The 21317-nt window shown below is 39.4% G+C and overlaps 1 protein-coding gene across 1 annotated transcript; it reads right to left on the bottom strand.

Moving 5' to 3' along the window:
- Positions 1 to 6691: 6691 nt before the first annotated feature.
- On the bottom strand, positions 6692 to 19586 carry plekho1a (pleckstrin homology domain containing, family O member 1a). Its single transcript, XM_053491877.1, has 6 exons — positions 19343 to 19586; positions 18416 to 18562; positions 10551 to 10691; positions 9383 to 9487; positions 8532 to 8633; positions 6692 to 8340 (listed from the first exon to the last, which is right to left on the bottom strand). The coding sequence occupies exons 1-6, from the start codon at positions 19367 to 19369 to the stop codon at positions 7291 to 7293; spliced, it is 1572 nt and encodes a 523-aa protein (XP_053347852.1). The 5' UTR covers positions 19370 to 19586; the 3' UTR covers positions 6692 to 7290.
- Positions 19587 to 21317: the final 1731 nt, after the last annotated feature.

The following is a 21317-nucleotide window of genomic DNA, read 5'->3' as shown; positions in this document are numbered from 1 at the left end:
AGCCTCTTATGTATTTGTATTTAAATCAGACTTTTTTAAAATTTATTTCAGTTTAATTTATTCATATAACTGTTTTAACAAAGGTCATTGTCAGCAGCATTGTTTGTAAGACAAGACCATCAGACAAGACCATCTTCATGGTAAAGTGCATCCATCACCCCGTCACCACATTCATCCCAAGCAGACCACACGGGGCCTTTATGCAACAAGATCTCCAACCAGAAGTGGAGCATCAGGATGAGCCAGACAGGTCCAGTAGTCAGAAGGGGTTGCTGGGTGCTACACAAACCTTTTAATGACTTCACTTGTTTAAAACAAATCGAAATGACCCTATATGGCCTGGATGCGCTGATGTGCTGTTACTAAAATATGACTTTCAGGAAAATAATAAATAAACATTCTAACTAACATTGCTTTATTGGAACTCATATAACCTTACATTATAAAAGAGTCATGCCGTATTTATTACCGCCCCCTGTGTAGGTATAAAGTGATACCAAAATGACACCCTTCAAATTATTGTAGTAATGTACTGTAGCTGATAGTAATGGCCACTTGGAGGAGCTCTTCTACCATCACTGATCAAACATAGATTTTATTTATATATATATATATATATATATATATATAATCATCTCACTGTTCAGCTCCTGCCATGATGGAGGATATTCGTGAAACTCCTTGTATTTGAGAACCCACTGTACATCTATTTTACATATACAGATATTTATCAGACGATGAAACAGAAGTAATCACAAGCACGGAGCAAATCATAAATCCAGTATCTTGGCAAAGTTCTGTCTAAAGGGTAGGCCATAGCTTCCCATTTAGAGCCATCTTTCCACACCAGCCTACAAAGCTTGTAGTAAATGGTGGCTTTGGATTCCAGTTTAACGAAAGATATTTGCATGTTAGTTTGCCTAGTGTACAATAAATCAACATCCTATCCACCTGCATGTCTGCGCCTGCCAGTGCAAACACACTAGGCTTTGTGTTGATGTGGAGCACATGTGCATGTGATGAATTGTAAGCAGGTCAGGTGTACACCAGCATTTCAGAGCTTCTATCTGATGCAATATATGAAATATTATTTCTAATAAATGAAGAAAGTCCATTGAAGGTGAAGCCCTGCTGCTCACATTATACGCATACATGTCACACAGCCTAAAGCTTATGCGTGAACACATTGCTCCGACCCCCCACTGCTTCACCCGAGGAGCAGAAGCTGTCCAATCAGAAAGGACGATCCTGTGGAAGCCTTATATGGAGGGTATGGTGGAAGGGGGGGTGGAGGACTGTTCAGCAACCGATGAACGCTGTTGGGCTTTTGTTGTGTGACAAAGCATCTACAATAATCCCAAGGGAAAATATATATAACCTGAGATCATATGTGCCTCTTTAAATGTATATGTTATATATACCGTAGAAACACAGTTATAAACTCCAGTTTGAACTGGGGCAAAATAATATTATAAATAAATAAAATTATATATAAAATTGTGATGATTACAATATTTAAATAGTGTACAGCTTTTTGTTTTTTATTAGCAGGATTTTTTTGTCCTATAAATATCCCACACTTAAAATTTCTCTATTTCCCATTTTCAATATTATATATATAAATGTTAACATTTGACATTTTCATTTAAAAAAAAAGCTTTACTATAAATTTTTTTAAAAATCTGGTTTAAAAAAAGGCTAAAAATGTAAGAAATGTATAGCTTTGTAGGTTTATCAATTAATCTGGTCATAAATTCCAGATTCTATGACTCAAAGGAATCGATACGGCCCATTTTCTTTGTAGAGATCACGAACATCATAGATGAGTAAATTCAATGTGCAGCTGTTCCTGTAACACACATTTGGTGATCGTGCAGCTGCTCCGAGGAAAAAAAACATGATACTGCACACATGTACATGATGCTTTATTGTATTGCAAAACCCTGAAATCTATTTCCATTAGTAGGTCGAGTTATGTTTGTGTTATGCACTGCGGTAAAGTGTGCGCCAGACAAGGCACAAATACATAAATGTAGAGCTCCATGCTTTAAATTAATGTAAATATATGATTATACAAATATGTAGATATATTTTTATTGGTTCATCAACAGCAACACGTTCATTTTAAATGTTAACACTGTATTTATAGGCATATTATTGGAAGATAAATTTGGAATGTTTCAAGCACCGGTGAACCAGGAAACATCTCATCCTAGCACAATGTACTATTATGCAGTCTCAATTATTGGAAGCTGTAATTATCCACACAATAAGGATGATGATTTGGAAATGTTTTCTTTCCGGTTGGCCTCTACACACAACCCATATTATTATAAATGAATCCATAATTAAAGCTTGGGAATGCTTTTCCAGAATCCTGGAAACTCATGTTATAAGACAAGGTCATATGAAAATAACAGTTTCCAACGAAAGACAGGACCATAATCACCCACCCAGGGAAAAAAAACAAACTATTATGAATGACTGTGGACAAAAAAATATTTTAATCATTTTGATCAGTTTTAATGCTATTAAATATTAACTGCACTGTTCTCTTCTGCATATTAGTCTATCTACACAGACATTACTGCATGGCCATGACCACTGGCATCTCCTGACTTGTTATCCTGCTAATGCAGTCATGGTCCTCAGTGAAAGCTGTTAGCCAACTCGCATATCGCTAGAGCTGTAGTACATCCTGTGTTAAGTTCATGAGCTCATCCGAATTACCCTGAGAGATGCAATGATATAAAAGGAGGAAGGTCTACTGTATTTGCAAATGCAAAGCTGTAGCACCCTGCTGGGTTTAATAGAAAACAGATTCAAATAGATTTTATAGCAAATACATTACATTTCAATAAGCTGTTGTTTTACAAAAAAAATCCATTGTTGTGCAATGGAAGGTCTTCCAAATGAGTCATTTATTCATTTTCTCTATCTTGTGTACAGGGTCAGGGGGGCCTGGCGCATATCCCAGGAGACTTAGGGTATGAGGTGGGGGTACACCTTGGACAGGGTAACAATCCATCACGGAGCGCAAACACACACACACACACACACACACACTAGCCTAATTTGCATGTTTTTGGACTGTGGGAGGAAACTAGAGGACCCGGAGGAAACTAATCCATACTCAGGGAGAACATGCCAACTGCATGTACACACACACACACCCGAGGTGTAGGGTCACAGTGCTAATGGGTTGCCCCAAATGTTTTTTTTTTAAAAGACATTTGTATATATATATATATATTTGAAGCTAGAGGGCTCTTAAAAAACATCTTAGTCTTTCTCCTTTGTGTTGGTGTTATTAATACCATGGTTTGTTTTTAGCATCACTGCTAAAAAGTGCTCTTAGACTTGGGAAGAAATCTCTTTAAGTAAAAAAATTAAAAATAAAAAAAGCTTGTACTTCTTTAACTTATTCACTGGTCAGGACATGGTTGTGTTTTATTTTTAAGATTTTTCAGTCTTGAAAATGCATCCACAGTGGTAGTGTAATTTACTTCCCATGGTGCTCAATATGCATTAGGAGAAAATGGCTAAAAGTTTTGAATTCACACAGGGATGACTGACCAATAGCATGCAGCTATGGCATCTCCCAAGTGGAGAAACCATATGTCTCTCTCTCTCTCCCTCTCCCTCTCTCTCTCCACTGAAGAGAGACGGATGTTTTTGTGAATATAGGTCATTTTCTTAGTAGCCATTTTTTTTGCCACTTTCCTTGTATGGAAAATACTACTGTATCTGAAAGAGCAGGGCTTTAACATTTGGCTCTGGGGTCCCAGGCCCATAATGTCTTCTCTATAATGTCCATATTAATCTGTTTGATTCAGCGAAGACGCATTAAAGGTTTTCCTGCAAGGCAAATAAGTCACAAAGCTATGGTCTATCTGCCATCACACACACACACACACACACACACACACACACACATTTGTCTTAATATTTTAGTGATATTCCTAATATTCTATTCCATAGACATAATAGTAAATGCAGTTAATTAATGCCATGCTACATCAAATCAAACCCTAGCCCTAACCTTACTAACCAAACGCTCTTTTAGATTTATTTTGTTTTTCTTTTATCTCATCTTTATTTAAATCACATACCTTGTGATGACTAGACAAATGTCTCCGCAAGGTCAAAACTGTCAGATATTCCTAACCTTTATGTTCTCTCTCTTGCTCTCTCTCTCTCTCTCTCTCTCTCTTCCCCCACTGATACACACATCATGCTGCAGATGGAGTCATGGCATGGAGTATGAACATTTTGATAGAATATTAGAAAACAGTGTAAGAACTCAAACCCCTGCTTGCATGCCCCTTCTCTTTGTATCACCAGTCCCTCGATATTAGTGATGTGACTTTCCTTAATAAGTAAACTGGAGTTTGTTCTTCAAAGTGAACACCATATCTGCAGAGCAATAATACATCAAAATCATAATGCAATAATAATGCAAAATCAGCTTGTAATGTCTTAGAAGTTGGGCAATTAGGCACCACCATATTAACTTCAGTGTTCTTTGACACGAGATGATAAAAGTCTCTCGAAGTGTACTGATAGGTAGAACATCATTCTTTCCAAAAATATTCTTTGAGTTGTTATTTTGATGTTAACAGTAGATACGGGTGGGATAATGGAACATGAAAAAAGACCACGTCAATCAGGATAAAACTGTTTTATTACTTTGTATGGATTTGCAGTTCCCCTTCAGTCTAAGGGAACAAGCAGGCACCAACCATCACCATAAAACATCCTCAAAGCATCAACCCGAAGGTCTCCCCTTAGCTTGTTACTTATTCTTATGCAGCGTCTTGCTGCTTTTACATTCATTAAAACAAATGAGGTGTAAATATACAGCGATTTTTTTTTTTAATAGCACAATTTTACTGAGCCACAGTATTTGATCAATCGATAGAGCTGAAAGAGTTGACACTTTCTAGGGAGGTGACCCAGTTGCTGTCATTTGCTAAAAATAGCTGGCATTCCCATCACTGTGTCAGGGGTGGAGTAACCACAGATGATACGCTCCAGTATATTACCTGTGTACTGCTAGAATATGGGGAAAACTGACCATAAGCTGGATCTTCACAAATCATAACATGGACGCTATGTATGGTTATGGTGTGGTAGCAACTCCAAATGGAAATAAATGGATACACCAATATGATTTTTAAAAAATCCTTGCTCCAGTGCCTCTGGATCTAGTTAACAGAAATACAGAAAGCATAGCTACAGTCAAGGGGATTAGTCGTTGAATTATTTATTCTAGTTGTGGAAATACACACCCTTGCTTAATATGTGGATCCTTTGAAGTATGGCTGTGAAGTATGGCCATAGCACTACCATCGGACCTTTCATGTGTGGGGTCGCTTCTCAGCCAAGGAAGTGGACTCACTCACAATTTTGCCTAAGAACAAAGTCATGAATAATGAATGGTACAAAAACATCCTTAGGAAAGAACCATCCAAAAACAGTTTGGTGACAAATAATACTTTTTCCAGCATGATGGAGGACCTTGCTATAAGGCAAAAGTGATAACTAAGTAGTTTGGGGAACAAAGATCAAAATTTGGCATGCATGGCGAGGAAACTTCCCTGACCTTAATCCCATTGAGAACGAACTTGTGGTCAGTCCTCAAGAGGTGGGTGGACAAACATAAACCAACAAATTCTGACAAACTCCAAGCATTGATAATGTAAGAATGGGCCACCATCAGTCAGGACGTGGCCCAGAAGTTGTTTGACAGCACTCCAGGACGATTTGCAGAGGTCTTGAAAAAGAAGTGTCAACACTTCAGATAGTGTCTCTTTGCATAAACTTACATAAACACCTTTGACACTTATAACTTTAACTAATATTTGTGTCAAAACCTTTAGCCATGGCTGTTCTAAAGGCTGATTTTGAATTTCATATTAAACTGTGTTTGTCTTGATGAACTTCTTTCTCCATAACAGAGGTGTTGATTAATCCCAAGGCTCTCAGATTGACAAGGAATAACTGTTGCTCTAGATCTACTATAACGTTCGAAATGAAACAGCATACAGGTTCAATCAAACTTTGGACAATTTGTGACTTCACCTAACCTTAAATGTTTAAACGTTTCACTTGTGTCAACAGTTCATACTGTAAAGAATATAGGGCTATTGCGGTTCAGTGATATAGACTGTTTTTTACGCCTGCTTCAGGGCAATGAGCTCACACTTGACTTCAGGTACACTCATCTCAGATGGTCAGAGTGATGTGAATACGCTCTCTGCGATTAGTCATGCATTCTGCAACCGAGGCCATACTGCATAAATATCAACTCAATGCCAAATTATTAATTCAGTGCCCTATGACTCACACCTACTCTGGCACAGAAACTTTAGCTGTAATCTTCGAGGTTTTTTTTTTTCCTTCACATTACTTCTTCAAGGCAAAGAGCACTGAAGAGCAAACAAACAGAATATTAAGGATACAGTACTGCTTTACATGCATCTGACCCTACTTCAATCATTTCCATCCAGTGTAATTAAAACCATATAATTACGCTCCCTCTAAAGGATCAAATGAAATTCATAAGTAGCTTGCACAGCTCACAAAGACGCCATTGATCAGCGGGCTATCATGGAGCAAATCACTATCATTATTCCAGGCTCCTCAACATGGCGGCAGAAGTGTCCTGCTGAACTTTAAATATAATGTTAACACTGATAAAGAAGCGGCGGTGAAATTAATCATGATCAGCTGATGTGGTGGTTTTTGCCAAACTTTAAAAATTAACACGACAACAAATACACTGATTACAAAGCAGCGATTCTTTGAGACAAACTGGCATTTTATTGTTGAAGTACAGTATATGGTAAAATTCTGTCATTTAATAGAAAGATTATGCGACAAAAGTTGTGTAAGTGGGCATGTTAGACAACATGACCACACATATTTATCGACGTTGCATCATATTCACATTGTATCTAAAACGGGCGAATTAAAAATGGATTAAACATTGACTTCCAACTGTAAACGATAAAACAGGGATACTCGTAGTAGAAACGAATCTTTACATTATTCAAAGCCAAGGGTACAACTTACAGTCAAATTTACAGTAAAAACTTCCAGTGCAAAGACAAGGGCCTGAGGTGTTGCAGGAAATATTGAGAAGATTAAAAATATCAACATTGTGCTACAAGAATTTAGTGCAGGTACACATTACGCTTTCAGTGCAATTGATGAATTTATTGTGCTATCTCATCTCATTTATTTAGAATTGCTGTACTAGTTTACATCATTGTGACTAGGTCTTGGTCAGGTGGTTCCCTGCTTGCTGTCCTGTGCAAGTGTTGAAGGATCCAGTGCTTTGTTCTGCTCTGCTTGCTTCTGTCTTGCCTGGAGCTCTTTCACCTCTGCCAGAACCTCCCTTGCTTCCTCCCACGAGGAGATTGCTTCCAGTAGCAACCGTTCAGTCGCTGCCTTCCTGCTCTCCCAGTCCAGCAACTCGTTATATGTGTCCGTGTTCTTTATTCTTTTAAAATAGGGCGAACTCAAAAGACACAACCTGGGGGAGTCAATGGTCTTCGAACAGGGTGAACTGTTGCCAGCGGAAACGGGTGAGTCTGAACCCTTTATGTGGGTCAGATCGATGCATTTCATGGTGGGTGAGGGGGAAGCCTTTGAATCCGGTGAATCAACACTCCTTGAACGGAACTGGTCCATGTAGTGAGGTGACCTTGAGGATTTCGAATGAGGGGAATCCTTCCCTTTGACAGAAGGTGATTCCTTTGTCTTGGAGCTTGGCGAATCACTGGTCTGAATTCGTGAGAGGGAGTCAGTGCTTTTCCCATGAGATGAGCTGGAACTCTTAGACCGGGGGGAATCTGCTCCCTTTAAATGGCACAGCCATGGGGAATCTATACCCCTCAGCTGGGGGTAGCAACCCATTCGTCCTCGTTGGGATTCCTGTCCCTGGATCTCCGCCAATAGCTCCTGTGTCCTCTGCAGCCGCTGGTTTATTATGTCTTGAAGTTGACTTGTGAGACTCATGGTGTTATCCAGTGAGTCGCAGTGAGTTCTTCCCAGCGGTACAGGATTCTTCCTTTGCTGAGGGGATTGAGTCTGGCTCTGGTGGCTCCAAGAAAGTTCACTCTCACGGGGCAGGCTGCTGGTCTTCACCCTGCCCTCCACCGGGGTCTCTCGGGGTCTGGAGACATCGGTGCCAGCACGCCTTCGTGCGGGGGCCAACAAGTCGAGATTTCCCCGATGGTCCTTTACCCACACAGCATGATCATGTTCCAGCATGCCAGCTTCCTCCTCGTGTACAAGGTCAAGAGTCAGCATACCATCTGAAGAGGTCGAGGCCTGTGGATGAATCGTCGACATCATCCTTACAATCAGTACAGGACGACATTCCAACATTTTTAAATATCATAATAACTTATATATTAGTTTTTTTCCATATACATTTCCTCAAACTCATAGCAAAAAGTCTTGAGCAGAGGGATAAGTACTGCTCTCTCTATTCGCCTGACTTGAAAAGAAAAGCCACCCACCACAGCCATAAGATGACCCCGTGTGGGCAAGCGGCGCCCGAGTGGGATCTTGGCACGATCACGTGTTGGATGAGACAAGAGGCTGTCCTCCTCAATCGTAACCTGCAAAGAAATAAGGTTTATACGGAGCAGTGTAGAACCATAATGAAAGTGACTCATTTTTAGGCAGATGGTCTTCATTTTGACGAGCTCCTCCTGGATTAATTATTGACAAGACACAACATACGATGCGGTAATCTAAATTTGGTTCTAAGTGATAATTAATTGTAGATGTTTATTCCGTAGACGACCTAGCAAACTCACAGATCCTTACATTCTGTGAGCTCGATACAGGAGTTGATTAATTCACAGATCGTACAAAGTGCTTTGACATTTCACACTTTTACAGAAAGCGAAGCGTTACCATCACCGGGATTAGACGGTTCACAGCTAACATCAGAGTGTCATCTCAGCAGGGGTTTTTTTAGCTCCTTGTATAAATTGGAAACCATTGGTAAAGGATATTACAAAACATGATGTCATGGAAGATATATTTTTTTCCTGAAATGAGATGTTTTATGTATGCTATGACTATGGCAGTGCAACTTAAATGAGTTAAAATGAGTTTCAAGGAAACATGCACCACAATAATGCAAAAAATGATGAGAAAACTGGAGGCTGGAAAAAAAAATTATGTGGAAAAATCCTGCAAGGAAAAAAAAAAACAGGAGAGAAAACAGACACTGGAGTGAATGGGTGGAAATGGGAGCATGTGACCAAAGAACAATTGTGGGAACAAATATATAACAATAAAATAACCAGAAACAAAGAGTGCCAGAGGATTTTTTTTCTCCTAAGGTTTAAAAGCTGACCTCATCCAGTATGCGGTTCTTGGCTCTTATAATGGCTGTGTTCAGAACATTGATCCAAGACTCCTTTTCCTCTGGACTAACAGCCAAGAACACAAGATTGGGAGTCTAGGAAAAAGACAAAAGACCAAAAAAAAATTAAAAAGTTAAACCCTTAGAGGCTGTTCGGTTCTGGTTAAAACAGTGTTAAAGTAATAGCTTTTACTGTAGAACAGGACGAAGTATAAAATAAGAAGAAGACAGAAATGCTTAAAAGCTTTACTTAAACAAAAAATGAAGACAAAATTGAGACCAGAAGATGTTAAATTCTTAGTCAAAAAACACACCCTCTTTAAGCAACACACACACACACACCTTCTCACTGCTGTTAGATACAGGCAGCTGTAAGTTTTACATTATTTATGGCACAACACTCTCAACTACAATTTTTCATCTGAGGAATTAATGCAAAAAAAAAATGCATCATTTGCTCAAAACCTTTAAATCATAAAAAAAAAGATAAAATCTCCAAAAAAACAATACGTAAACAGTATGACCTAAAATGATAATTTGGACTTGGAGTAAAAAGCAGGCAAAAAAAAATTCATCATTTGCTCAAAACATTTTAATCATAAAAAATGCATAATAAAAATGGTCATTTTAAATCTCCAGAAAAACGATCCAAAAATAGTATGGATTGCATCATTATTATGTGAGATCTAATTCTACACGCTGACCCCCGACAATAACCTGACTCGGGGCCAAGAGACTGACTATACACTCACAGATGCAGACATACAGTATCTCAGGTTAAACAACAATACTGCCTGATTTAGTCTTCTATAAAACGAGATGTCCCTGCGGCTTTGAGAAATGTATGTTTCTGTCAAAAGACGGTATTAAAAAAATCAACAGGATTTTAATATTGCCTCCAGGTGGAATAATTTAAATTTTAGGGTATACTCTAGTTTGTTAGTCAAATGTTATTACCATAAACGTTTTTTTTTTGTTTGTTTGGTGGATGAGGGACAGAAAAACAGTTCAGAACACAGAGCTAAAATGATGATACGCATAGGAGACAGACAACTCAGATATTCTACTGTAGTTGCACTCATTTTATTTATTTCACTATTTTGTGTGTGTGTGTTTGTGGGTGTGTGTGTGTGCATGCGTGCATGTAGTGAGGACTCACGCGGGCCCCAGGCTGCCGGCGGCGCAACAGAGTGAACTTGCTGTGGTTCTTTTTGCTGTGACTTTTGGCTTTACGCACCTCCTCCGATCTCTCGTATTCAGCCAGGTCAAACACTTCGTGCGTCTTACCATCGTTCTTCATCTGTAAGGAAGAGTGGGGAGGGAAGCATGCGCCGTGAGTGAGCACGAATTGTCCACTTGATCACATGGAAGGGTACAAGTTGTTTCTCATGTGTCGATTAATTGGCAGCCATCTGTGTCCTTTTCACATGGTGACTGTGTGGCTCATGGTGGGGCATGGCAGGCCACATTGACTTCAGCCCGAGGGACGGGGACGATTACTGATCTTTGTTATCATTAAACACATGCTGTGAGAGTCAGGGATCGAAGCTCGGTCCTTACAAACACAAATTACATGGAAGAGGAATGGAAACAATGGAAACGAACCTTTATTTTAAAATGGAGGGAAAAAAAAGTATTCCAAAATTTCATAAAAGACAATGGAGCATCAACAATACAAGAGGAATAATGTGTGATGGGGGATGGGATAAATATTATGAACAAGAGGATTAAAAAAGATTACCAAAAAGGCATATGCAGTTAAAGACAAAGAAAGGACAGGAACAAGTTCGATTTGAGTTCAATTTTCTTCTTCTTATTATTATTATTACAACCTTTTATTATAGTAATAAATTACACTATAAACAGCTTAAACCTTTTTTCCGTATGTTATATTTAACCATGCGTTTCTTCAAACGGTATAGTCATGTCTAATCGAACAAGATCATTTCAACATTCGGTTTTGAATTCAGGGAAAAACACCGAAGCTTTAGAGCAGACGCTGTATTTCAGACAAAGCTGAGTGCATTTCCCAGTTGATTGAGCTCTTCCTATTAGTCCGTCTGCAAGATGTCTGTGAAAATTCATCATTCAAATACAGGTCAAGTCCTCATTAAAGCTGCATAAGTGGGATAAATTGATATAGTTATTGAATCTGAGCAAAGCCGACCGTCCGCAATATCTCCTCCGGGACGCTACGACTCCCAGGGGTCCATAATGAAGATCATATGGGTTCACCGTGAGACAACAGACAGAAATCATCTAGAATAAGAGCCATCCAAATCTCCTGTATATGTCAGTGTTATTGCAATGACCCCTGAAAGATGGAACACTGGCAGCTACAGTATAGCATACAGACTCTAAATTCTGTATGGTTACTAAGCTTGCACCATAGCAACCGAAAGAAGCGGCGAAGAAGGAAATCAGTAAGCAGCTTTAGTCTGGAAGATCAAAGTGGTCAGAGTTGATGGACCATCAAATCAGACAGCGTGCAGACTAAGTGCACCATCTGTACAAAAACATGAGACGTACATGTCTTAAAACACACACAGCGGACGTACACTGGCTTCAAAAATACAGATACAATTGTTTTGTTTTTTTTTTAAACAAAAAAAATTTTTTGGGGGGGGGGGGCTGTAAAATATACATGGAACATAAGGGAAACATTACCCTCCTTTATGAAGTGGTTAAAACGTAAGGGTACGGTCACAATCACTGAGCGTGTATGGGGTGATGATTTTATGGGGCAAAAGTTTCCTGGAGGAGGAAGCCAAGGTTCTATCTATCACATTAATATTTCACTCCCATGCTGTTAGACGCTTGGAGGCTTTTTAAAACACTGAGAATGACCATACACTAAAAAAGTTTTGAGAATGACGCAAATATTAACTTTCACAAAGTCTGCTGCTACAGTGTTTTGGGATCTTTTTGTCAGTTGTTACTGAACTATAACAGCGAGCATTTCATACAATTTCATACAATTATATTACAAAGAGTCAAATTTGTGCAGTGTTCACCATTCTTTTTCAAGATTTCTACAATTTGTCATTATGGTTTTTGTTTGTCCAGCCACCGCTTTGGTGGGGCAGTGGTGGCTCAGAGGGCTAAGGCGCTGATCGGAAGGTTGGCGGCTCAAACCCCACCCACTAGGTGGCCACTTTTGGGCCCTTGAGCAAGGCCCTCAACCCTATCCGCTGAATCATGGTTTACCCTGTGCTTTGACCCCAGATATGCGAAGAAAGGATTCCACTGTGCAGTAATGTACTGTATATGTGACAAATAGAGGATTAACTTAACTCTTGAGGATCGACTACAAGTTCTCAATGGGATTGGAGTTTCCTGGCCGTGGACCCGAGTCATGTAGTTATCAATATTGCCCCATGGCAAGGCGCTCCATCATGCTGGAAAAAAGGCATCGTTCATCACTGAACTACTGGATGGTTCCAAATGCTTGTAATTTTATAGTAACATTTGACAAAAAGATCCAAAGACCTTTCTCTGCAGCAGCAGACTTTGTGAAAATGAATATTTGTGTCATTCTCAAAACATTTGGTCATGACTGTACATCCTAGAGATTTCAAAACAATGAAATAACATATGAAACATATTGAATTATTTAATTAAGAAACAACAGTGAGTTGTTATTTTAAGACATGAAGCTCAGCTGATCTGGAACAGTTCCTGAAAAAACAGTATTGTGTCAAGTGCACTTGCAAAACCCATCAAGCCCCATGATGAAACTGGCACTCATGAAGACCTTCCAAGATAAGCAAGACCAAGACTTACCTCTGCTGCAGAGGAGACGTTCATTTAGAGTCAGAAATCACAGATTAACAAACAGCACCTCCGATTAAATCCAATATAAAGAACTAGTTTCAAATAGAGATAAAGATAATAGCGCTAAAATTTAAGAAGAACAATAGTGTGATTGCATAAGCGAGCTCTTATAGACCTTTTATTTATTTATTTATTTATTACAGCAAGGCAGTGCACTAAGAATTTTTGGAGAAGCGCTCTAGAAACAAAGCCAAAGGGTTTTAAAGACAATATGGCCTCTCGTTAACTATTCATTGAAAACTCTTAGAGACTAGAGCAGGGGTATTACATGCACACAGTATGTACTGAAAGCCTTCACAGGGGAGCAATAAAGCACTTTCCTATTAGTTTGCCTCCAAGCTGTAGTCAACATAAACCATGTACATCCTGCAATTACACTTCCAATGTGTTTTTTTTTTCTTTTGGTCTGGAATTAAAGGCGAGAAACTGATTAGCAAATTGTCTTCAATCGATATCAGGAACAGTTTTAAATCTGGTTAGCATTCTATTGATATAACATGCTTCCTTACAATACAGTAGATATCCAAACCTCCAGAATCCTCTACTACTATTTAAATAAATTACATTCATGAATGTAATGCAAACTGAACGGTCATGGTTTACTGTATGAGTAAAGGCGATGCTACTGAAATGACTACGCTCGATCCATCCATCCAAGAATTTCTATAGTCCAACAAGGCACCATGGAAGCCAATAGTTTATTGGTCCATTGTATTTGTTCCCATTTTCTACAACTGTGGTAGGACCTCCAGCCATTTACACACTACAGGCAATTTTGGGAACGCCAAATCTGCAGCCTTATCTGCATGTCATTGTACTGTGTGAGGAAACCCACCAAGCCACCAAGCAAACTCAACACACAGACCCAACCCAGGTATTGAACCCAGAACATGAAGGTGCAGGCAGACAGTGCTAACCACTAAGTATGTTCACCACTGGCTACACTGGATAACATTTTATACCATAAATAACATCATTATGCACATAATGACCCACACCTATGCTGGGTGGTGCTGCCTGTGTGATGCATTTCTACCTCAAAGCTATTGAAAAGGCCAGATCTTGCACAGTGTAACTGTCAACCTCCAGAATACCATCAAGCATTACTTACAATAACTTCTACTTTACGTTAAGGCATTTGACAGACGCCCTTATCCAGATCTGAGCAGTTCAGGGTTAAGGGCCTTGCTTAAAGGTCCAACAGGGACAACTTGGTGGTCGTGGGATTTGAACCTGGGACCTTCTGAACTGTAATCAACCAAAAATAACATTCCCCTGATTAAAGAACAAAACCATGTTACATATACAGTATAACAAGCTGTGTCTAATCCAGTCATGCAATGTTTCCGGGAAAAATACACTAGTCTAAACACTGGTCTAAATAGGAAAATTGTATTTAAACTTAAATTAACATCCCACAACATTTTTTTTCTTGGGGTTTGTCCCTTTTTATCCTAGGGGTCACCACATTGGATCATTTGATCTGCTTGATTTGGCACAGGTTTTACGCCAGATGCCCTTCTCTTAACAAGGTCAGGACCTGCCGGCAAATGAATGTAATCCGTGCTATAAATCAAACTTTCCCCACTTTCCTTCTCTCACTACATTTTTCATCATAGCCACACTATGCGCGTACACCTTAACTTGTAAGTGTTGTTTTCAGAGAAGTTTTCAGTTTTATTCTGCTTATTCGGTATAAAACAAGTTCTTGGTGGCTGCTGAGTATTTGAAAAATTAGCCCACCAAGGCAACTCTGTCATTACTTGTCCTGTCTTCTGCTTCTCCCTAAGCAACGAATACTGTGATTGATGCCTTACCGGGCCTCTAATAACTCTCGTTCCCCTTTTTTTTTCACCAGTATGTGCAATAATAACTTTATGGAGCTGAACGGGATAGCGAACAAGCTGCCGCACAATTGCGCAACACGTACAAAGTACATCAAAACCACACACTCTTTCCCTTTCCTTATGCACATGGTTAATAATTGGTTAATAAATGGTGGAGATCTACTATACCGTCTAATACAAATCATACAGTATATGGTGCACAACTTAACCAGGAATAGTGTGTCCCATTTATCAGAGGTATAGTAGATGCCATTAAATGATTTCCCATATGACTATAATTAGACTATACATCATATATTTACTTGCACTGACATCATCTTAGCAGGCACAAGCCTGTATCAGATGTGGTGTATTCCTCCACTCAGTCAGGAGATCCAAAACTCTGTACATTTCACCCGCAGGCACCTGACACAGTCGGCCCCAGCAGCATGATGCAACACACTGACACACCGTGCTGCTGAAAAAAAAAATCAGCTCTGGGTGCTTGAGTGCTGAGATGGTACTGATAGAACGTAATATTAAGCATATGCACAATTTATGTCACTGTAAGGCAGGGAATTGAGTTTTAAGTGATCCTTGTGTAAACACCGGTATATGGACGATGAAAACACCTGCAATAGCGTTTCTATCGTTTTACCACACCAATATAAAACCACAATATAAATATGCCACATAAAACCGATAACATTCTTTAAAAAAAGAGCAGAACATATTGCTTTTCCTTAGCCTTGAATCCACATCCAGTTTGTACTTGCCAAGTTCATTTTTTCAAGGTCTAATCGAGAAGAGAAGAAACAAAGATAATTAGGTTGCACAAATCAGCTTCATCACATCGTGCACATCCTGCGCGCTCGCTGTTAGAGCGAAAATCCCAAGTCACAAACTATCACAGCAGCGCCCACAATATCATAAATGGCCATCCTCTCTTTATTCCATCTTATTTTCTCAAATTTACTTAATAATGAGTTGAGAACAGATAACAGCATAGATTCAGTTCAATTTCACTCAAATTGAGCGAACCATTTCCTCTAGCACTTATTGCACAAAAATGGGTAAGCTGTAGAATTTTAATTATAGGATCATCAGCATGCTGTTAACCATCCTTTCACTAAGACACTGGAATGAAGAGAGCATTTGCAGCTCCATAGCAGATCAGTGTGATGTTGCAAACGTGGAAGTGTGCATGTGCGTATGGCTTGGCCTTGAATTCAGAGCTTTAGGGACAAAAAAAAAAAAGGGGGTGCAGCTGCGTCTTTGATCTCCCAAAAGTGAGCACTCGCAATTGTATGTAATCCAAAAGGCTGCAGCTGAACTTGTAAGGACGAGGCCATGCAAAAACGTTTTAAAATGCAACCGCAGTCATCGTAGGAAGAAAGGCATGGTCCAGAGTGGAAATGAGGAGAGGACAGCTGGAGAGAGTGTTCTTGTACAGGATCGACCCATTGTGCCGCCTGCCGAAGTGACAGAGCTGCAAAATTAGTGACGCTCCAGGCTATGATATAGCTGCTGCACTTCTGTGCAAATTACCCTCATTTGCATCATCTTGGTAACACTTTCTATGAAAATCTTGTATGTAATACAGTATAAAACAAATGTGTTCAAAATATGTTAGAATGCATCTAAATAAATCGTTATTTTCAAATAATGACAATACACTATATAAAAAACACTTCTTATAATATGTTATAGGAAACATAGAGTAAGAGACAATATAATGCTATGGTTTAGTTTGGAGTTTTAGTTTGGAGTATTATTTACTGTTGATTTCTCTAGCTCTGCAATATACTAGATTCAAATAACAGATATATAAATTAAATTCTGTTATTGACCAAATACTTATTCTCCACCCTAATTTGTAAATAAATTATTTTCAAATCCTACAAAGTGATTTTCTGGATTTTTCTTTTCTTATTTTTTTCTCTCTCATAGTTAAGGTATACCTATGATGAAAATGACAGGCCTCTCTTATCTTTTTAAGTGGGAGAACTTGCACAATTGGTGGTCAGCCAAAAATGTATACACATTTCAGGAAAATAAAAATAGTATGATGTATACTAAACTAATATAATTTTCATAATATTATCATATTATTACGATAGATAGATAGATAGATAGATAGATAGATAGATAGATAGATAACATATAGCAATAAATTTAGTATTAAATATTTTTCGGTATAAATTTTTTGTCTGACTGTGTATATATCATATTTAACAAACACTACATAATAAGGTGCAACATTAAGCAGCCTAATAACTATTTCAATATCTTCAGTAATTACTCATCAGGGTGAAGGTGAGTTATATCCTGGAAACACTGGGCACAAGTACACTCATAATACACTCATAATACACTCATAATGAGATGCCAGTCCATCACAGAAGACCATTCTCACACACTCACACACATTCACGCCTCAGAGCAATTGAGGATAGCGGATCCACTGACTGGCATGTTTTGGGAGGTGGAAGATAATGCGAGAATCGAGAGGGAAAACCACTTAGAGAGTATGTACAGGCAGTAACCTGAGCTCAGGACTGAACCATTACTCGCTGCACCGCTGTGTTGCCCAAAATCACCATTAACTGTACTGTTTAAAAAGAAATACAGTACCAGTCAAAAGTTTGGATACAACTTCTAATTCAATGTGATTTATTGTCTACATTCTACGTAGAACAATACTGGGAATTTCATAACTATCAAATAACCCAATATGTATTTAAGTAACAACAGTAACATTAACAGTCAGTTGTTATTTTAAGACACATAGGGCAGCTGTTCTGGATCAGTCCTTGCAAGAACAGTATTGTGTCAAGTGCATTTGCAAAACCCATCAAGCACCATGATGATGGAGAAGTTCATTTAGAGTCACCAGCCTCAGAAATCACCAATTGACAACCAGCACCTCAGATTAGAGCCGTTATGAAGGATTTACAGATTAGAAGTAGCAGATACATCTTGATATTAACTGTTTAAAGGAGATTATTGTGTACTTTGGATAAACGCCTTCAGCATTGTTTTACAGTGTAAGGGTGTGTCAAAACTTACTGGTACTCTACTGTATGTAGTACAGTATGTCTTGCTTAAGTTTTATTCTATCTACCAGATTGGAATAGATGGTCATTTCTATCTATATGGATGTATGCATTTTATGTAATCTGCAATAAACACAAACCCTTGAGACATCGCAGCAGTGACACTAACTACTGTACCTAGGATCACTTAGTGTACGGGGCACATAAGGTGGGAAAAGGAAGCATTACATCATCACTGAAGACTCCACTTTATTATTATTATTATTATTATGTACCATAATACCACAAATTTAAAAAATCAGACTCACCTCTTTTTCGAAAATATATAGCTGGTCACCTTTGAGCATAACAAAGCGATTTCTCCAGATTTCTCTGAAAATGCCTTTACCACAGAACCTGCGTATCCAGCCCACTTTGTCTGGCTGTGAGGACAGCGGCATTGCATCTTGAACACCCTGTTAAAGAGAGAGAGAGAGGGAGAGAGAGAGAGAGATGGTTTTATATTACATCAGAGATGATGTTAAGAGGCGGCACGGTGTCTTAGTTAGCACTTAGTTGCCTTGCATCTCCAGGGTTCGGGTTCGAACCTCCCACCTTTGCACCTGCAAAGAACATTTGCATGTTCTCCCCGTGCTTACTCCTGGTACTCCGGTTTCCTCCCAACGTCCAAAAACATGCAGATTAGGCTCGTGGTGTGTGAATGAGAGTGTGTACAGTATGTGTGACCCTGCGATGACTTGGCATGATGTCCTGTATGTGCATATGTGATGTACTGTACCCCACCACATGCCCTAAGTCTCCTGGGGGAGGCTCCCCCCAGGCCCCCTGCGATCCTGTATACAGGATAAAGAGGTACAGACTATGCGTGAGAGAGTAAATAAAAAAAAATTACTTTTACACAAAGACTCTCTGCACTGAACAATCCAGATCTGCTTTAATTAATCAATTAACTTACACACTCAGTTATGGATTACATTGTCTTAATTGAAAAAAAATTAAAAAAAATTTAAAACTTTGTATGCTCCAATCCAATCCAATGTGGATAAAGCACATTTTAAAAGGTTTGCTGTTTAGGATTTACGAGACAAAGGAGTTAAACAGTGATTTAAGGAGCATCAACCTACACTTAATATATAAACATCATATCAGTGCTGTAGGATAGCGCGCGCGCACACATAATAATACTACTAATAATAATACTAATAATAATAAAGTTGATTTGTTTAAGATCTTACCCTTTTGACCAGATGGCTCTTCTTCATCCTGAACCCGATGTGTAATGATCCTGATGTAACCCTGAACACTGCTGTTTATTGTATTGTTCCTCTTTGCTTGACTTTCTCTGCGCGCGCTCGAAGATCACGTGCGTTATAACGCTACACTGCGCCGTGCTGAGCCGCTCGAGACGGACTGAGCGCCTCGTATACGGGAGGTTTACACATCGCGGGCATACACCCTCTCTCCATTGGCTTTTGGGAGTCTCCCAGAGAGATGCTGCGAGTTGCAGAGAAGCACATAATGTATTATAAAAAAAAAAAAAAGGACCCAACTGCTCCCCCTACTGGCCACAGGCCAGAAGAGCTTTATTGGCATGAATGTTAATCCAAAAAAAAATACATTGATTACATGATTGATTACATTATAAATAACTCACTCACTCACCCACTCATCATCTATACCACTTGTATACTGAAGCCCACCCAGGAGACTTGAGGGCCATGAGGTGGGGTACACCCTGGACAGGGTGCCAAACCATTGCAGGGCGCACACACACTCTAACACAATCTGAGAAATTTGGGAACACCCCTTAGCCTAATCTTCATGCCTTCGGACTGTGGGAGGAAACCGGATTACCAGGAGAAAGCCGTCTAAACATGCAAACTCCATGCCCCCATTCTGAGATGGCACTCAAACCCTTGACTCATCACAAGGTGCATGCCACCAAATTCCACACTGTTATGTAGAATAATTTAGAACAAAACTTTACCGACATGCACGCAAAGGCAGGAATCCAACCTGCCCAGGAATCGAACCCGGACCCCGGAGGTACAGGGCGACAGAGCTAACCACTAAGCCATTGCTGTCTATTATAAATGACATGAATTTGAATTCATGAGCATATAAACATGAACTTCATGAAAAAGTAAACAGTGATGAAAAAAATTATAAAGAAAATAAAACAATATTAACAAGAACAATTAGGTAACTATATAAACAACATTGTTAGTTTCAGCCGCTCCCGTTGAGGGCTCGCCACATCAGATCATCCATCAGATACACACAATAACTTGGCACAGGTTTTACGCCAGGTGCCCTTCCTGACGCTACCCTGTGTTAAAATCATTTAAGAACATTTCATTTCTTGGTTCTCAGTAGTGCTTGGAGCTTTTGTTATTGCATGTTAAACATCAAATTGGACCTGTGAACCAGAAACACTACTGGTTTACTGCTGTGAGACTGTAATCATTATGCTAATTTTATTCTTACCACAATCAGGTTTCTATACTCAGCAAAAAAAGAAACGTCCTCTGACTTTCAACTGTTTTTACTTTCAGTAAACTTAATGTGTATATATTTGTATGAACACTAAAAGAGTCAACACGTTAAGACATAAACTAAAAATGTATTTACAATGTGTCCCTGAATGAAGGGAGGCTCAAAATCAAAAGTACCAGTCAGTATCTGGTGTGGCCACCAGCTGCTTGAAGTACTGCAGTGCATCTCCTCCTCATGGACTGCCTATTGCGGACAGTCTGAGCACTGATGGAGGGGTTGTGTGTTCCTGGTGTGACTCGGGCAGTTGTTGTGGCCATCCTGTACCTGTCACGCAGGTGTGATATTCGGATGTACCGATCCTGTGCAGGTGTTGTTACACGTTGTCTTCCACTGCGAGGATGATCAGCTGTCCTTCCTGTCTCCCTGTAGCGCTGTCTTAGGCGTCTCACAGTGCGGACATGGCAATTTATTGCTCTAGCCACATCAGCAGTCCTCATGCCTCCCTGCAGCATGCCTAATGCACGTTCACGCAGATGAGCAGGGACCCTGGGCATCTTTCTTTGGGTGTTTTTCACAGTCGGTAGACAAGTCTCTTTAGTGTCCTGCCTTTTTAGAACTGTGACCTTAAATGCCTACTTTCTGTAAGCTGTTAAGGTCTTAACGACTATTCCACAGGTGCATGTTAAATAATTGATTATGGTTAATTGAACATGC

Source organism: Clarias gariepinus, chromosome 3 (genome assembly GCF_024256425.1).
Source record: "Clarias gariepinus isolate MV-2021 ecotype Netherlands chromosome 3, CGAR_prim_01v2, whole genome shotgun sequence".
NCBI classification, from domain to species: Eukaryota; Metazoa; Chordata; class Actinopteri; order Siluriformes; family Clariidae; genus Clarias; species Clarias gariepinus.
The sequence above is the reverse complement of the archived record's forward strand: the minus strand, read 5'-3'. Positions and strand labels throughout refer to the sequence as shown.

Excerpts from the sequence above, each read along its gene's own strand:
- plekho1a (XM_053491877.1), bottom strand. The coding sequence starts at position 19,369 with ATGAAGAAGAGCCATCTGGTCAAAAGG. Across the intron at positions 8,634-9,382 it reads AGAACCGCATACTGGATGAG|GTTACGATTGAGGAGGACAG; the intron begins GTCAGCTTTTAA and ends ATTTCTTTGCAG. Across the intron at positions 8,341-8,531 it reads GGGGTCATCTTATGGCTGTG|GCCTCGACCTCTTCAGATGG; the intron begins GTGGGTGGCTTT and ends ATTCATCCACAG.